This window comes from Passer domesticus, chromosome 16 (assembly GCF_036417665.1).
Source record: "Passer domesticus isolate bPasDom1 chromosome 16, bPasDom1.hap1, whole genome shotgun sequence".
Taxonomy (NCBI): domain Eukaryota; kingdom Metazoa; phylum Chordata; class Aves; order Passeriformes; family Passeridae; genus Passer; species Passer domesticus.
Genome location: NC_087489.1, coordinates 1,235,051 through 1,252,916, shown reverse-complemented (window position 1 = coordinate 1,252,916; position 17,866 = coordinate 1,235,051). Strand labels below are relative to the sequence as shown.

General features: G+C 54.1%; 2 protein-coding genes across 16 annotated transcripts in view; both read left to right on the top strand.

Moving 5' to 3' along the window:
- EPB41L1 (erythrocyte membrane protein band 4.1 like 1) overlaps positions 1–4,275 on the top strand; it is a 60,796-nt gene extending 56,521 nt beyond the window's left edge. For all 15 annotated transcript variants that reach the window (XM_064391021.1, XM_064391013.1, XM_064391025.1 and 12 more), the window contains 2 exons: positions 219–335; positions 1,433–4,275. In XM_064391021.1, coding sequence (XP_064247091.1) covers positions 219–335; positions 1,433–1,441 — 126 coding nt within the window. In that variant the 3' untranslated portion in view covers positions 1,442–4,275. The remainder of the gene's footprint in view (positions 1–218; positions 336–1,432) is intronic.
- Positions 4,276–5,467: 1,192 nt separating this feature from the next.
- Positions 5,468–12,570, top strand: AAR2 (AAR2 splicing factor). Its single transcript, XM_064391028.1, has 3 exons — positions 5,468–6,271; positions 8,144–8,373; positions 10,780–12,570. The coding sequence occupies exons 1-3, from the start codon at positions 5,524–5,526 to the stop codon at positions 10,945–10,947; spliced, it is 1,146 nt and encodes a 381-aa protein (XP_064247098.1). The 5' UTR covers positions 5,468–5,523; the 3' UTR covers positions 10,948–12,570.
- Positions 12,571–17,866: the final 5,296 nt, after the last annotated feature.

Below are 17,866 nucleotides of genomic sequence, written 5' to 3'. Positions count from 1 at the left end.
GCTCCGAGTCATGGATGAATTCCCAATCATGCTGGATTCCCATGCTGGGCTTCAGCCTCTTCTGCCAGGTTGCTGTGGGTTCAGCTATGAACCCCTTGTCCTCCTGGAATCCCACTCTGCTCCCTGGAGTGCTACTCAGCTGCTTTCTGGCTGCAGTCAGGGTGCCTGATTGCAAGAGAGGGAGGATAAATGCTCTCTCTCACCCTTCTGCTTTCCAGGCACTGGCTTTAGCAATCAAAGAGGCAAAACTCCAGCATCCTGACATGCTGGTAACCAAAGCTGTGGTGTACAGAGAAACAGAGCCCTCTCCAGAGGAAAGGGACAAGAAACCTCAGGTAGGTGGAGAAGCTGCCAGGTGTGATTCACACTGCTGGTAATGGTGTGACACGTCGCGGTCTCTGGTCCCCACCAGCCACAGATGCTGGCATGGTGGCTCTGGGCACGGCCACCTGGTTGTGGTCAGGAAGCCACTACCATGCCACTGAAAGCAATGCTGTAGATGTCACCGTGCTGTCCTGCTCAGCACAGGGCTCAAAGGCATTTGATGTAAAAAGGAAAGGACCTGGAAAGACCTCCTCGTCCCCCTGGGGTGGGAAGGGAATGAGGGGACCTCAGGTTTGTGAGTAGGCTGAGGCACTTGGCTACAGGTTATGCAAAGCCAAAGTATCAGAACAATGTTGGCAGAAATAATAATTTCTTTATAAAAACTGTACAGGCTTTCAGTCCCACTCAGATCCCCAGGTTGAATTTGTATACACACACAGGTGTAGGCAGCAGCACACAAGGTTTGCACCTCCCTGCAGACACCCCAAAGCTGTCACAGTCCCAGACACTTCTCTAGTGCTTGGGGAGTCCTGCCCCACCCTAAATCCCCTCTTTGACCCCATTCCCCCTGTCCACCAGGAGATGCAGCTCCTCTGGGTTGGCACAGCCACCAGACCCCTGTGTGGGAGCAGTGGGAACAGAGGAGGAGGGGAGAGGGAACAGTTTAGGGGCTCTGACAGCAGCCAGGCTGCAGGTGCTTTTGGAGAGGCTTCTCGGAACTGGGATTTTCCATTTCTTTATCATATGAAGGTTATGATTGGCAGCTTTTAAGCCTGGAAAAGCAACCAGCAATGCAGCTGGGAAGGTCATGAGAGGCTGGTGGAGCTGCCTCACCCTGTCCCACAGTACAAACAAGTCCAGACACTCCTGCATCCATAGGATCCACCCAATTTTAGTTGAATGGCTTAAAGTGAGGGAGTGGCAACTTCCCTCATGTCCTTCATGCACCAACACCAGCCCAGAGCCTGAATTCCTGCTGATTACCAGAGCTCCTGCTAATTACATGCAAACTGTGGCCCCAAGTGTTTACAGAGGTTCTATCCAATGGATGAGTAGCCTCCACGGATTGGCACTCCATGACTTGGTCCTTTCCATCTGCCTTGCACAGGAATCTTGACCAACATGTTCCTGGAAGCCAACATCTGTATTCCAACCTGGAGAACAGGGGAGAAGGAGCCTTCATGCTGGATTTGTCAGCAAGACATAGACATCCTGGCTGCAATGTTCATGGCAAGAGACAAAAATTTTTAAAAAAGGAATAGCAAATATATTATATATATATATACATACCTACACACACATATATATATATATATATATAAACGGGAAACAAAATGCATCCTTGCACTGCTGCTACATGCTGGAAATGAATAGCAAACAACACCACCAACAAACAAAGCCAACCCTCCGCAGATAAATTGAAGAATTTCCTGGATTAGTGATCAAATCAGATTAAAAAAGTGATAATAATAACAATAATCTTGGTAACAATACAATAAGCCACCATCTTGCATGTTACATGAAAGGACACACAATCATGAGTTCATTTGTTGCACACTGAATGGAAAAGAAAATTGCTTTGCAACAAAGCAAGTAAGCAAACTGAAGTAAAAAAAAAACACAAGCAGAAGCAAAACCATTCCCCACCTCTGGAAAGAAGAGAGAAAAACATTCAAGTTATGACCTTAGAGTTATTTTCCAATTCGCAAGTGTCATTTCACCCTTCTCCTCATTCCGTGCTGGTTTTTTGCATTTTTGGGGGTTCTGTTAACTCCTCCCACTTCCCTTCCTTATCTTCTCTGTGCACTTGTCCAACCTCTTGTTCTCTGAAGGTATTTAGGAATGGGTTTCATTTCAAACAAAGCAAATGATATGTACATGGTTTCTCATCTCTATTGAGCAGCCTGTAGGGTTTCATATGGATGTGCATTTCAGTTCTGTATATTATTCTATATAACAGAGGGGGAGGGAGGGAACAATGCTGAAATAATTCAACAGTGCTGGTACGGACGATGCCAACATTTTAAAATGGTTAACTCTTGGATTGACTGTGGTTGGTGTACTTGGAGACTCTTAGATCACACTGGGACTCTGAGTCCTGCAGGAAGGGATGGGAAAGGTTTTGGCCACTGCTGGCTGGGGGGGATGGGGAGAGGGTGAGGGACAGGAATGTCCTGCTGGTGATCTCTGTGGTGGTGAGGTTTGGAGGGGCACGGAAGGCTCCAGCTCCAACAGCCATAGGCAGGATGGGCTCCCAGGATGGGCTCCCAGCCCCCCAGAGCCACGGGGTCAGCTGGGAGTGAGGTGGGAGCCACAGGGCTCGGGGCTCCCCTGCAGGAGCCCTGCTGGTGGGTGGGGTGGGTTTGCTTTGTTTCTGGATCCCAGTAAAGGAGGTACTTGAGTTTTGTAGTAGGATCAAAGGCAGAGGGGCTGTTTGTGCCCTGCCTCCCCCACTACCAGGGCTATGATGGCAAAGGGCTGGCAGGGCCATGGCAGTGCTCCCCTATCTGCCTAGGGATGGGCAGTGCAGGGAACATGCTGTGTCCATCCCTGCAGAGTGTCCCCAGCGTCCCAGGCTGGATGGGAGAGCCCAGGAGGTGTCAGTGGAGCTGCTCCCAGCTCAGCCTTCAGCCACAGGCTCCTCCAGGGCTGCCTTTGGAAGGGGATCGTGGGCCAAGCCCAGGGCCCCATACACTGTGAACCAGGCAGTTCAGGTAGGCTCCCAACCAAAACCAGAAAGGAAAGGAAAGGAAAAAAATGGGTTTCCTTCTTGGAATTGTCTCTAGCTCCTGCAGAAACAGAAGGGCCCATGATTCTGCACCATTTTGCCTTTAGTCTCCCACCCCTGACACAGGCTGTGCCCAGGACCAGGTGTGTTCTGCCAGGCCCTGCCAGGGCTCGCAGGATGCCCGAGCAGGAGCACCAGAGCCATGAGGATGCCGTGGGCAGACCCAGACCCTGCTCCCACCTGCGCTGTCCCAGCAGGGAGCTGCTCCCTGGCACTGCTCACCAGTGAGTGTTCTCCTGGCAGAGAGGTGTGGAAGGGAAGGGGCTGCTGCCAGTGCCAGTGCCCATCCCCAGCTGCCAGCCACGCGCCTCCAGAGAGCACAGCCCCAGCCTGACAGCACTTAGGGCAGTTGCAAAGAGGCTCTTTTCTCTCGTTTGTTTTCCCAATGCACCCCAGCCAGCCGTGCCCAGCAGTGGCACTGCCAGGGGTGGTGGTTCACCAGTACCTGGCACAGTTCAGGTTGGGGGAGCCCACCTGGCTGGGGCACCTCCACAGCCCACCCGAGGCTGCTGTGACCCTGCAGAGTTGCTTTTGGGGTTGTGCCCAGCCTGGGAAGCGAAGGTTCCCATGGGATTGAGCAGCCTTACAGAGTGAGGCTCCCTGTGTGCTTGGGCTGCTGTGAGTTCTGTTTGCAGTGAGCAGCCCCTGGCTCCGCAGCGTGTTCATGGGTGGCACTGTCAAAACCTTTTCTTAAAAAAAAGGAAAAAAAAAGGAAAGAAAAAAAGCTCACTGCTTGTTCTCCTGGTGAGGTGTGGCTTACTGCTGCTCAGCCCCAGCCTGCCCATCACCACGCTCTGTTTCAGATAGCTGGCCACTGCTTGTTTGCTTCCAGGGGCCTTTTCTGTGGAAAGGGGTGGGAGACATGAGTGCCTGTTTTTACCCAATCCTACAAATTCATTCTGAACCTGGCCTGCAATTGCATGAGTAATAATAACAGTAACAATAATAATAATAATAATAATAATATTTATTTTTATTTGAGAAGCACCTTACCGACCAACTGCAACGCTCTGTTGTTCCTCCACTAACTCTCCTTTTCTCTTCCCTTGTTCTCCTTCTCCCCCTTTGGTCATACTCCTTTTCAGTGCTCGGTGGTGTATGCGTGTGTGCTCACTGTTCTTGTACTCAATAAAAGTGAAATAAATGTGTTTGATGCTAAATCAGCCTGAGGCTCAGTGAACTCTTTCCTACTGAGATGATGGAGAACTGAAGGGGGAGCTTTGCAACGGGAGCACTGCACATGGAAATACTGGGCTTTGTGTAAAGAGAAGAATTTTCTGTGGAAATCACAGAATCCCAGAATGGTTTGGGCTGGAAGGGAACATAAAGCTCATCCTGTTCCATCCCCTGCTACAGACAGGGACACCTTTGACTAGACCAGGCTGCTCCAAGCCCCATCCAACCTGGCCTTGGACACTTACAGGGATCAAGGGGCAGCCACAGCTTCTCTGGGCACCCTGTGCCAGGGCCTCACCTCCCTCACAGGGAAGAATTCCCTCCCAATATCCCACCCATCCCTGCCCTCTGGCAGCGGGAAGCCATTCCCTGTGTCCTGGCATTCCAGGACCTTGTCCCTAGTCAATCTCCAGCTCTCCTGGAGCCCCTCTGGGCACTGGCAGGGGCTCTGAGCTCTCCCTGGAGCCTTCAATTCTCCAGCTGAGCACCCCCAGCTCTCCCAGCCTGGCTCCAGAGCAGAGGGTCTCCAGCCCTGGGAGCATCTCCACGGCCACCTCTGGACTCTTTCCAACATCTCCGCACCCTCCAGAGCTGCAGAGCCAGAGCCGGGCGCAGTTCTGCAGGTGGGCTCTCAGCGGGCCGGTGAAGGTGTTGCGGGGTCGGGAGCTGCGGCCCGTGCGGCGGGGGGCAGCGAAGGGGCTTCGAGAATGCTCGGGGAGGGGCTGGAACTGCCCGTCTCTGGGGACCCCGAGCCTGTCTGTTGTCCTGGAAGGCAGCATGTGGTGCTGGGGCGGTGTCTGTCCTCCTGAGGGTCCGTGTGTCACAGTGAGGGTCCCCGTGGGTCTCTGCCGGGGGGTCTCTCGGTCCATCAGCCCCAGGCACGGCTCTTGTCCGTCCGTCCCGCTGCGGGGCTGGGAGCACGGGGGCCCAGGGGAATGGCAGGCAGCTGGAGGGTCTGGGGATCGGCTTTGGGGACAACGGGTCAGCGGGGAGCCACGGAGAGGGGAAGGGGAGCAGCGCCGGGCCGGGGGCTGGGGCTGGGCGATGGGGCAGGGACCGAGCAGGGACCGAGCCGGGGGCGATCGAGGCGCATTTCCCGTCTCCTCCGGGCACCGCAGCAGGGCGGGCCGGGGCTCCCCGGGCCGGGCAGGGCGGAGGCTCCTCCCGCCGCCGTGCCCGGAACCGCCGGCCCGGATATCCGGGCAGGGCCGCTCGGCGCTCGGTGCGGCCCGGCCATGGCGGCCCTGCGGTCGGACCCCGAGCTGGCCCGGCAGCTCTTCTTCGAGGGCGCGGCCGTGGTGGTGCTGGACGTGCCCGAGGGCACCGAGTTCGGCATCGACTACAGCGCGTGGGCCGTGGGGCCGCGGTTCCGCGGCGTGAAGATGGTGCCGCCGGGGCTGCACTTCGTGCACTGCAGCGCGGCCGGCGCCGGCGGGCGGGACGCGGGGCCGCGCTCCGGCCGCTTCCTCAGCCTGCGGCGCCGCGAGGTGCGGGTGCTGCGCTGGGACCCCGCGGGCGAGGCCGTGCGGCCCGAGCCGCCCGAGCAGGGCGAGGCGCTGCGGGACAGCCTGCGGGAGCTGGACCCCTTCCTGGGGCCCTACCCCTACGAGACGCTGAAGAAGTGGGTGTCGCTGAGCAGCTTCATCAGCGAGGCGGCGGCCGAGGAGCTGCAGCCCGAGAGCGGCCAGATCTGCGCCTTCGCCGAGGTGCTGCCCGAGGCGGCGGGGCGGCACACGCGGGACCGCGCCGGGCAGCGCCGGCCGCCGCCGGGCGCCGAGTGCCGCAGCTACGCCGAGGGCCTGGCCCGGCTGCCCCGCATGCGGCCGCGGGCCGGCACCCAGATCCGCTTCTCCGAGCTGCCCCGGCAGGCCTTCCCCGACGGGGCCACCCCCGAGGAGATCACCCGGCACAGCATGGACCTGAGCTACGCCCTGCAGCGGGTGATGGAGCAGCGCTACCCCGGCCGGCCGCTGGGCCTGCTCGGTGAGCACCGCCCGGGGAACGCCATCTCTGGGCTCCGGGCTGGGAATGCCATCTCTGGGCTCCGGGCTGGGAATGCCATCTCTGGGCTCCGGGCTGGGAATGCCATCTCTGGGCTCCGGGCTGGGAATGCCATCTCTGTGCTCCGGGCTGGGAATGCCATCTCTGTGCTCCGGGCTGGGAATGCCATTTCTGGGCTCCGGGCTGGGAATGCCATCTCTGGGCTCCAGGCTGGAAATGCCATCTCATCTCTGTGCTCCGGGCTGGGAATGCCATTTCTGGGCTCCGGGCTGGGAATGCCATCTCTGGGCTCCAGGCTGGAAATGCCATCTCTGTGCTCCGGGCTGGGAATGCCATCTCTGGGCTCCGGGCTGGGAATGCCATCTCTGTGCTCCGGGCTGGGAATGCCATCTCATCTCTGTGCTCCGGGCTGGAAATGCCATCTCTGTGCTCCGCGGTGCAGCCTGTGCCTGTTCCCTGGCATGCTGAGTGGGCTCTTCAGTGCCGGAAAGAAGTTTGTGGAGTTTTTAGCAGCCCCGGGGGATGTTCCCATGGTCTGGAGCAGGCAGAGGGCAGAGCTGCAGCTCCGCCCGAGGGAACAGATGGAGCTGCCAGGGGAAATTTAAGTTGGATATTAGGAAAAGGTTCTTCCCCAGAGGGGCTGGCACTGCCCAGGCTCCCCAGGGAATGGGCACGGCCCCGAGGCTGCCAGAGCTCCAGGAGCGTTGGGACAGCGCTGCCAGGGGTGCCCAGGGTGGGGCTGTTGGGGGGTGTGGGCAGGGCTGGGGCTGGACTGGATGATCCCTGTGGGCCCCTTCCCACTCAGGATGTTGTGTGATTCTGTTCTATGACTCTCTGGTGTGGGAACATGGTGCTGCAGCCCAGATTGCCCCAATGAAGCCAAAAGCAGCCATCAGAGGTGGCCCTGGTGTCTGGCACCTTACCTGTTCAGGGAACCTCTTGAGGACGTACCTTACAGAGTCCTGGGAGCATCAGGTGGGGATGGGCACCCCCAGACAGCAGCTCCTGTTGGGCTGGGCAGGGGCTGTGGGCCTGGTCCTGCTGCAGGGACCGGCCCCTCCTGGCCCAGCTCTGTGTGCTCCGTGTGCTGCTGGTGACAGTGGCAGTGCCACCCCTGCTGTGGGGACACCACATCTCCCAGAGCTCAGCTGCTCCCCACCCTGTTTTGCAACCTGTGGTACAAATAAATGCTGGGTTTATGGAGGTTCTGGAGCAGGGGTTTGTTTTGTTGCAGGATGGAGGGAGAAGCCCTCCCAACTGGAACCCAGGTTTGGAATAAACCTTTTTTTGTCCCTTCCATTTTTTGTATGTTAGCGTTACACAATTTATTCTTTTTCAAAATTACCAAAGACAACCATAGGATGTAGAGAGAAAAAATTACCTTAGGGAATGGTGGCAAAGCAGGTGATGCCAAGCATCCAGTGTGATGAACCCTGGCTCTTAATTCAGCAAGGCAAACACACTGGTTGAGGCACTGCTGACTTCTCCCAGAATTCCAGGACAGTAGTGTTTGCAGTCCCATGTGGTGCTGGACACTCAGCACAGGCAGGCTGAACACTCACAGAACAACAGCAGGGTCTGCCTTGATGTTTGGGGCTGTTGTTTGGTGTTGTTTGCTGTCTAGAGTCCCTCTCCAGTGCTGATAATCACAGTTACAGGTGACCTGCCCTGTCCTGCTTTGCTTTGCTCTGGCTGAAGAGCAGCACAGGCTCAGCGTTTGAGGTATGAATGCACTTTGCAAAAGCCAAACCAGAATTTAGAAATCAATTGCAGAGCTTTGTGGAGGACACATTCCCAGGATATCTGTTTAGTCTTACGTGTTTTGTTTTGTTTCCCTTCTCTGAACCCACACAGCTGAGTTGCAGTTTGCCTTCATCTGCTTCCTGATTGGGAACGTGTACGATGCCTTTGAGCACTGGAAGAGGCTCCTGAACATCCTGTGCCGCTCGGAGGAGGCCATAGGGAAGTACCAAGACCTTTACATCAACCTCATTTCTGTGCTCTATCACCAGCTCAACGAGATCCCAGCAGATTTTTTTGTGGACATTGTTTCCCAGGACAACTTTTTAACCAGCACCTTGCAGGTGTGTTTGGGGCTGTTCCCTGGGAAATGGAGTGGGAGGGAGGGCATCCGTCACATCTGGGGAGAAGCTGCCAAAGGAATTAAGCTGTGTGGGAGATGGGAGCCCATCTGAGCACGCAGGGCTTTGCTTTGACTTTTTACCTCTGTTATTCAATGTTCAATATTCAGCTTCAGCTCAACAGCTACAAGAGAGGCTGGGCAAGTGCAGCGTGGTGTCTGTTTGTTTAATTTTTCCAAAGTGCAAAAACAACACACAAAACTTTGGCATGAAGGACTGATGATGCTGGTTTTTGGAATGGTTTGTTCAGTGTGCAGGGAAGCTGCAGCAAAGCTTTATTGAGCTAAGGGCAGTGATGGTGTTTGAGAAGCTTTTCCATTGTTTAGCACAGCTCAGGATTTCCTGTAGTCAGGTTCTTCTCCAGAGGGAATTTATGGTTATTCCAAAATGCAAAAGATGCTGCCTCTGCTGAGACAGCTGGGGCAAGTCTGTGCCTCAGCCCCAGTGAAAGCAGTAACCCACTGATGGTGACCATGCTGGCAGTGCAGCAAACTGGCTTAGTTTACAAAAAAAAGCCCAAATCACACACACTGATAAAGCTGAGCCATGGGAGCCAGCCCAGCAGGAAGCTCTGCTGCAGGTGCAGTTCCATTCCTCCCCTTGCTGACCCCAGGTTCTTGCTGTACTTCTGGGAAGGTGAAGGTATTTGGGTTTAATTGCTGGGTAAAATGTTTTGGGAAGCATTGCTTTAATCAAATGGCTTTCATATTTTTCAGTTGTGATTCTTACAAGTCTTAGGAGGGTTTAATTTACATTTTATTTCTGTTGCTGGATTTTTTCCATCCCACTACAGGACTGGACAGCCCAGGTGTGTTTGCAGCACACTCAGAGCAGTGCTGTCAGTTCACAGCAGTACCCAGAATATGGCAACCAGCCATTCTCTCCTCCTGAGGGGACTTTGGGAATCCCTTATTGCTGCTTCTGGCTGCCTGAGTCTTGTCCACCCCTGGGCTCCCTCAGTCTCTGTTTCACTCCCTCAGCAGGAGCTGTGCTGGTGTCAGGATCACCCCTAAGCCCTGGCAGGAGTCACCACATTCCCAGGGACAAAGGAAAGCCTTGCAGACTGAGCCCCTCCTCACTGAGTTCTCCACTGCTCTGCTCCCGTGGGGTTTCCCTGAAGTGGAGCCAGGGAAGCTCTGGGCTTTGCCTTGCCCTCACTTCACACACAGACTTCAGAATTCTCTGCCTCAGCTGGCCCTGGGCAGATGCTCAGAGCTGTGGGGAGGGCACTGTCCCTGCAGCTCCTGCTCAGCTCTGGAAGCAGCAGCTTTATTTTTGGAGTTTGATCCAAGGCAAGAAGAGCACAGCACTGCCACCAGTGACTCTGTCCCCTACCAGTGCTTAAAGAAAAAAAAACAACTTAGTGAAATAATTAATTTAATGTGCAGTTCATTGAGAAGAAGTTGGATGTATAATCTTCTAATAATTTTTCCCTACCAGCAGCATTGCTGTGTAAGAGTTCTGTTAGAAAGAGGCAGTTTTCCAGTAGAATGAGCAAGAAGAAGGCAAATATTCATCCACAAAGCAGAGAACTTTGCTGCTCATTGTCAGTGTTTTATCCAGCTTTCAGTAAATAAGAGGCTGTGTTTTCCCCAGAGGAGATTTCTTTTTATGGCAATTACTTCTGGATCACAAGTTCAGGAGGAGCAGAACCAGGCTGGGCTGGGCTCTGGGGCTCAGTGCCCTGTTCATCACACAGGTGATTTCCCCCTGAGGTCCAGCAGAGGCTGTGAATTTGTGACACATTAATAGGTTTGTGTTTGGGAGTGGAAGGCAGAGGTTCCTCCACACTTCAGCACCCTCTGCACAAGGGAGTGGTTGTGGTGGGATAACCAAGCTTTTTCCAGAGAGCTCCCATTCCTTTCTGATATTTAAGGTATTTTCATTAAGTTTCCTATGTATCCTGAAGTCTTGGTAATACCATATTACAGAAATACTTTGGAAGATCTCTACCCATGGAAATGAGGAGTGCAATTAATTGCTGGCCTTTTGGACACTTGCTGGAAATTTACCTACTCATATTTGAATTTTTTGAAATGCCTTCTATCAAGACATTTTCCTTAGCTCACCCTGTGGCATATTTCAGAATTCCACAGTACAAATTCAGTTGCAAACACACTCCTGCTTCAGAGTTCTCACCTGAGTGCACATGTGTGTGATGCTGACTCAGTGGTGTGAAGGCAGGATGGGCTTGGGCTGTGAGAAGGGTGGGCTTTGATTGGGTCCCCCCAAAGCTGCAATAGTCCCGGGGTGTAGATCCTAGCCTGGCTCTCCTGGTGTCCCTGTAGGGAGGAGGTGCCCAGCTGGTGCCATGGCTGGGCTCTCCCTGACCTCTGCTCTTTGTTTCAGGTGCTGTTCTCCTGCACGTGCAGCTCTGCTGTGGATGAGGCTCTGAGAAACAAGGCTGAGAAGTTCAAGGCTCACCTGACAAAGAAATTCAGATGGGACTTTGAGGCAGAGCCTGATGACTGTGCCCCTGTGGTGGTTGAGCTGCCTGAGGGTGTGCAGGTGGACTGAGCCAAAGGCCCCCTTAGGAGCAAACAGCTTCTAAAATGACCCTTTCCTTCTCTTCTCCAACCCTACCAGCTTCTTAAAGGCTGTGTCTGGAGCTGATCTTTCTGCTGGAGAAGCAGATGTGGGAAACCCAGTAGGATGCTGAGCTTTGTGAGGAGCCCAGAGGTGTTGGAGGAGTTTGAGTGTTGCCATGTGGCAGCTTTGGACACGCTGGGGTTTTCCCAGCCCTTCTGCAGCATCTCCTCCTAGAACACAGGCCGCAAACAAAGTCACAGAATCATTAAAGTTCCTAAAGACCTCTTGATAAGGAGTTCAACCCTAAACCTGACACTGCCACAATCCTCCTGCACTCAGCTGTCCTCTGCATCCCTGCTCCCCTCTCCTGCTGGGCTGGAGCGATGCTCTGCTTGGGGAGCACCTGTGCTTCAGGGGTGTGTCTTGGTTTGAAAAGACAGGTGTCTGCCGAGGAAGGCAGGAGCCTCCCCTGAAATGGAAAAAATGCTCTTCCTCTGAATTGTCATAATTGTAAAACTAAGAGGCTCTCAGACAAAGATATGGGAATAGGAGTAACAGTTCTTTAACAGGAAAACTAAAAATACAAATGCAATAGTACATAAAAGGAAAACAAACCACAGCCAGAGTCAGCAGAGGCGCTGTCCCCCTGTGGGTCAGGGTGGTGGCACAGTCCCATCCCATGGGGCTCAGCCCTCCTGCAGTGCCAGCTGTGCTTCTGCTGGAGCAGGGATCCTGCACAAGGCTGCAGTTTTCCTCTGCAGCTCCAGGGCTGCAGGAGATGGGCCTGCTCTCCCTCTGGCAATGCAGGGCAGGAGAAAGCTGCTCCTCTGGGAATGCAGGGGGCAAAGGCTGCTGTGCTGTTCCAGGCTCAGATTGGATCCAGGTAGGAATGCTTGGCTCCTGCCCTGGGCACAGCATCTCCCCATGGGATGCTGGAATTTGATCAGCCCTGCAGGGACACTCCCTGGCCATGGACAGCAGAGATCTGCTGGAGGGAGGATTGGCTGTGGGAGAGATGAAGAAAACTGCCCCATGAACAGCAGAGAACTGCCCAGCTCTGACAGATGGGGACAGAATGCACAGCCAGCTACACCTGAGACAGGGTGTAAGGCCATGGGGTGGTTCTGGCAGCCCAAACCCAGGCTGGAAGCTGAAGTCCAGCTCCTCCTGGGCTCGTGTTGCAGTGCTGTGACCATGACAGTTGCGCTGCTGTGTCAGCTCTTGGTGCTCACTGTGATTTGTCTTCTGGGGAGGTGGCTCAAAGCCACAGCAAACTTTCCTCCAATTTCATACACCCAGCACCTCAGTATCTCATTCCTGTTCTTCCAATTTTGTTAAATCCTTTTCTGTTTACTGCTGACGTGATTTTGCCTGGTGTAAAAGGAAGTATTTACTGGATTGTAGTAACCAAGGTGTTAAAGAACAGCCAGAGGAGATAAAGGATCAAATTTCCACATGAACTGGATCCGCTGTTGTGTTCCAACTGGATATCCTATGGTTTTGCTCAAAAACAGTGACTGAAAATTATCACTTTGTAAAATGGCCAAGTTCCCATGATGAACTGCACTTTTAGTAGCTGAGAAAAGAGAATATAATTGTACTTGCATTGTGGTGGGTTTTTTTCTTTTTGTAAGGTCATAGTAGGGACAGCTGATAGTAAAATTCCAGAATGGTTTGGGCTGGAATGGACCTTACAGACCATCCTGTGTCACTGCTGCCATGTGCAGGGACAACTTCCACTAGCCCAGGTTGTTCCAAGCCCTGTCCAGGCTGGCCTTGACATTCCCAGGGATCCAGGGGCAGCCACAGCTTCTCTGGGCACCCTGTGCCAGGGCCTCTGCACCCTCACAGGGAACAATTCCTTCCCAATATCCCATCTGACCCTGCCCTCTGCCAGTGGGAAGCCATTCCCCTTGTTCCTATCACTATCTAACTTTATAAATGTCCTTGTCCCTCTTTATAAGCCCCTGGTATGTCCTTTTATCTCTTATTATTTATTATCTCTCTCTAGACCACAGCCCAGGTGGGGAGGAGCCAGGCCATGGGGCCTTCCTTCCTTCCTTCCTTCCTTCCTTCCTTCCTTCCTTCCTTCCTTCCTTCCTTCCTTCCTTCCTTCCTTCCTTCCTTCCTTCCTTCCTTCCTTCCTTCCTTCCTTCCTTCCTTCCTTCCTTCCTTCCTTCCTTCCTTCCTTCCTTCCTTCCTTCCTTCCTTCCTTCCTTCCTTCCTTCCTTCCTTCCTTCCTTCCTTCCTTCCTTCCTTCCTTCCTTCCTTCCTTCCTTCCTTCCTTCCTTCCTTCCTTCCTTCCTTCCTTCCTTCCTTCCTTCCTTCCTTCCTTCCTTCCTTCCTTCCTTCCTTCCTTCCTTCCTTCCTTCCTTCCTTCCTTCCTTCCTTCCTTCCTTCCTTCCTTCCTTCCTTCCTTCCTTCCTTCCTTCCTTCCTTCCTTCCTTCCTTCCTTCCTTCCTTCCTTCCTTCCTTCCTTCCTTCCTTCCACAGCACAGCCTCAGCTAAATGCAGGTGGAGGTGCTGAGAATCCAACATGATCCCACTGCACACTGTTAGGGAAAGGGAAGGGCACATAGGGAGCAGCTTGTTGGATTTTTACACAGTGGGGATATAAATTTTGGGGGGAAAGGAGACGGAACCAGCAGGAAGGAGGGTTTGTGTAAGTGGCGACACGGCATGGAGGAAAGTTTTCTTGTCCTCCTGAGGGCAATGACAGTGCTGCACCTTCCTGCAGCTGAGGTGAATTCTGTTATTCAGAAGCCAAGGAGAGCCTTTGGTAAATACACAAGGCAAGGAAGTGGAACTGGGGATGTGTTTGCAGCTCTGGGTCCGTGCTGGGTTGGGCTCAGGAGCATTGTGCAGGGCACTGAGGCGTGAGCTCCATTCTCCTGCTGCTCCTGGGGAGAGCTGTCTGGCTGCCAGGCCGTGCCGGGGGCAGACTGGCACCATTCCTGCCTCTGGGCTGTGCTTCCCTGCAGGCTGGGCTGCAGCAAAGCCCTGCCTGGCCAGGTGAGCTGATCCAGTGGCATTCAGCAGTGGTGTGAGGTGGGTACCCCATGGCTGCACTGACCTGCAGTCACTGTGCAAAGCCAGAGCAGGGCTACCCAACCCCAGACTGCTCTTCATTCCATCTCCCTGCTCCACAGGCTCGCTGGTGCTGGACAAACCAGTTTTCAGGCTCAGGGACATTTCCTGGTGTGGGGCCTCTAGCTTGTCCTGCACCATGGATTGCTGCTTGTCTCATCCACCTGCAAATCCAAGCATGAGGAATGTGCTGCCCTCCTGTCACAGCGTGGCACAACTCCCTTTTTATTGGGGTGGTAGATGAGTAATGAGATGGTTGACTCTCACAATTAAAAGGCAAATATCCTGTACATATGTTAGGAGAAGTTTTATGGATTCATAGCTGTGTTTTACCCCCTTGTGTTGTTATCAGGGCTGGCCTGGGTTTGGGACATTTGGGAGGGTCAGCTCATTATTATGGCAGCACCTGAGCTCCAATCAAGGTGTCAGGGAATGAACTCCACCACTGGGCAGGGAAGGAGTCGATGGACAGAGGGGCTAGAGGGTTAAAAGGTGAAACCTCCATGGTGTGGGTGAGCACATGGTGGGGAAAATCCTCTGCTCCAGTGCTGTAATATTTTCTCTATTCAGTCTTCTGTTGTATTTTTGATAAGGTTTTAATAAACCTTTTAAATATTTTGAAAGTGAGTATAATTTCTCACACTGGGGAGAAATTTAAAAAAATTAAAGACATATAAAGTTTTGCTTAATCTCATCTGGGGTGTTGCTTGGGCCACTCCCTCCTTCTGTTGATCTAGAATGTGTTTTAGAGTGTGGTGTGTCCTTTCAACAATTGCCTGACTTGTGAAGGAATAGGGAATTCCAAAATTGTGGCAAACACCCCAATCCATCAAAAACGTGGCCAATTTTTGAGTTGTGTATGTCCCTGTTACTCTCACTGCCCCCTGCCCCTTGCCAGGGCACCAGGCCGGGCACTTGTGTCTCTTGGGGTGGATTGTGGCCCTGGCTGCCCCTTGGCACTGCGGGTCTCCCTGGTGTGGTTCTGCAGCTCAGGCTGGGCTTGTGCAGCTCCGTGGCAGCAGTGCCTGCAGCCCTCGAGCAGCACTGCTTTGTGGGGTGTCACACGTGAGCCACGGAGGTTCTTGCTCTCTAAAAGCAAACTGAAGGGGAAAGGGAGCAGGTGGGAAGGTGCAGAAAGCTTGGCAGTGCTGTGGTTTGGAATCTGAAGTCAGCTCAGGGTTAGTTGTTTTTAACCAGCAGCTCTTCCTTGGGGCTTTCTCTTGTCCTGCTTAAGGGTAAGTTGAATTTCTGTTCTTTGCTCAGTGTTTTGCTGTGGCAATCCTGCCTGTCTCTGTCCATTGTGCAACATTTCCAGTCTTTTTCTGAATTTATTAGGTTTTTCTAATTAGAAAAATTAGGGGTTTTACCTTTATTAGATTTTTCTAATTCTATTAGGTTTTTCTATTAGGTGTTTGTTATTATTGTACCTTTATTTTTCTCCAGAAATAACACAATAGAAATCCATTTGTGCCTCCGACAGCTCCCAGGAGGGAGAGGTTTTCCAGGGTCTCTCAGACACACACCACCTTTGTTTGGAGCACTGTTTATATCTGCTGTGCTTTGGCAGCTGGACAGGGCCTGCCCCAGCTGCTGCAGATGGACTGGCTGGCACCGACCTCCTGGAATATGGAAAAAGATGGAGTGGAGCTCCTTGATTCCTCTCTCTGAGAAGGAAATCATTTACTCCTGGTACTGCTGCTAATTGTCAAACAGTCTCAGTGGCTCGTTGGGCAGCCCTGCTCCTGCAAAAGGGAGGTGCTGGCTCTGGCCGTTCCTTCCTGCCCTGCTCAGCCCTTCCACAGCCTCTCCTGCTCCCCTGCAGGAGCCTCCTGTCCTGCTCTGCCCTGGCACCTGGGAGCTGCCCCTGGGGAGGAGCGTGGCACAAACCGGGCAGGGCAGGGAGGGGATGGGGAAGGGATGGGGATGGGGATGGGGATGGGGATGGGGATGGGGATGGGGATGGAGATGGGGATGGGGATGGGGATGGGGATGGGGATGGAGATGGGGATGGGGATGGAGATGGGGATGGGGATGGAGATGGGGATGGGGATGGAGATGGGGATGGGGATGGGGCGGGGATGGGGATGGGGATGGGGATGGGGCAGGGATGGGGATGGAGATGGGGATGGGGCAGGGATGGGGATGGAGATGGGGATGGGGATGGGGATGGGGATGGAGATGGGGATGGGGATGGAGATGGGGATGGGGATGGGGCGGGGATGGGGATGGGGATGGGGATGGGGCAGGGATGGGGATGGAGATGGGGATGGGGCAGGGATGGGGATGGAGATGGGGCAGGGATGGGGATGGGGCGGGGATGGGGATGGGGATGGGGATGGAGATGGGGATGGGGATGGGGCAGGGATGGGGATGGGGCGGGGATGGGGCGGGGATGGGGATGGGGCAGGGATGGGGATGGGGATGGGGATGGGGATGGGGATGGGGATGGGGATGGGGCAGGGATGGGGCGGGGATGGGGATGGGGCAGGGATGGGGATGGGGATGCCCCGCGGAGCCTGCCTGTGCTGGAGCCCGGGAGGCTTCACTGCGGGGGGCCTCATTAGGACAGCGCTAATGAGCTGCAAGGCAGCCTCCATGCAAATGAACCCCATGTGGGTTAATCAATGGGAGGAAAAATCCATGGGGCCGCTGCTCTGGGTGCCCTGCCCCTGGAGTGCCCTGCATCCTGCAGGCTGGCACCTTGCCCTGGTGCCCTTGGCCACTGCAGCTGGAGGGAGCCGTGGGCTGGGGGCCAAGGCCTGAGCCACAGCCCCTGCCAGCCCTGGTGGGCAGGAAGGGACGGGCAGGGAACGAGGCTCCCTTCCCTGGCTCCATCCCGGGGCAGTGCCCGGTGCTGGGACACCTCCAGAGCCCTGAAGCCACAGCCTGGGGTGTTCCCCCTCGCTGGGGGAGCTGCAGCTCTCCCAGGGGCCAGGCCAGGCTGCCCTGGCAGGAGGAAGGTGCCAGCAGGTGCCAATGCCCCTCCAGTGCCCCTCTGCAATGTGCTCACGTGCCTGGACAGATTATGTCTCCTTCCAGCACAGCCATTAAATAATTCAGGAATTCAGCTGGTGTTCGTAAAGGAGGGTTAGTGAAGAGTGGGAAGATGAGGGAGGGAGCCTGGAGCCCCTCAAACCCCCTGGGCTGGAGGTTGGGGTGAGGGTTGGGGGGCACTGTTTGCCCCTGGCATGTGTGGGGCTCCCCAGAACGGGTGTAGTTCTACCCTATGCTAAAGGATTTTTAACATTTTTTAGTATCCCCCCCCCCAACAAGGGCAGGTTTAGCTACATTTGTTGATTTTTAATAGCAAAAGCTGCTTCTCCCCCAGCTTTGAAGGCTGTGCCTGCACACCTTTGGGGGAGGGCAGCATAAAGAGGATTACTGTGATTTTTATACATTACAGCAAATACAAAAGCAGGTTTCAAGCTTCTAAATAAATAAATAAAATAAAAGGAAGTTGTCATTGTTTTTATTTAAAAAGTCCTTGATTTCTCCCTCAGCTGAGGAGCAGCTGGAAGTGCAAGGAAGAGCCTGGAGCACCCAGGAAAGCTTAACCTGGGTGTAGCTGTGGGCACACAGGAGGCTGAAGAGCTTTGGAAAAGAGGTATGTCATGGATAATATTGAAGAAGCTGGGTTTGGAAGAGACATCCCTTCCCAGCAGACGTGAATTTGTGGAGGTTTCAGATGATGCACAAAGCAAGAGCTGTTTCTTTTGACTGGAGAGAATTGGGGATTCTTTTTGCACTTGAGCAAGCAAAAAGGTGACCATGTCTGTTGGGAAAGGGTCTCTGGGGGACAGGAATTTCTTTGGGAATCTGA

Coding starts and splice junctions, on each gene's coding strand:
- AAR2 (XM_064391028.1), top strand. CDS start 5,524: ATGGCGGCCCTGCGGTCGGACCCCGAGCTGGCCCGGCAGCTCTTCTTC. Junction 6,272..8,143: donor CCGGCCGCTGGGCCTGCTCG/GTGAGCACCGCC, acceptor GAACCCACACAG/CTGAGTTGCAGTTTGCCTTC. Junction 8,374..10,779: donor TTTTAACCAGCACCTTGCAG/GTGTGTTTGGGG, acceptor TCTTTGTTTCAG/GTGCTGTTCTCCTGCACGTG.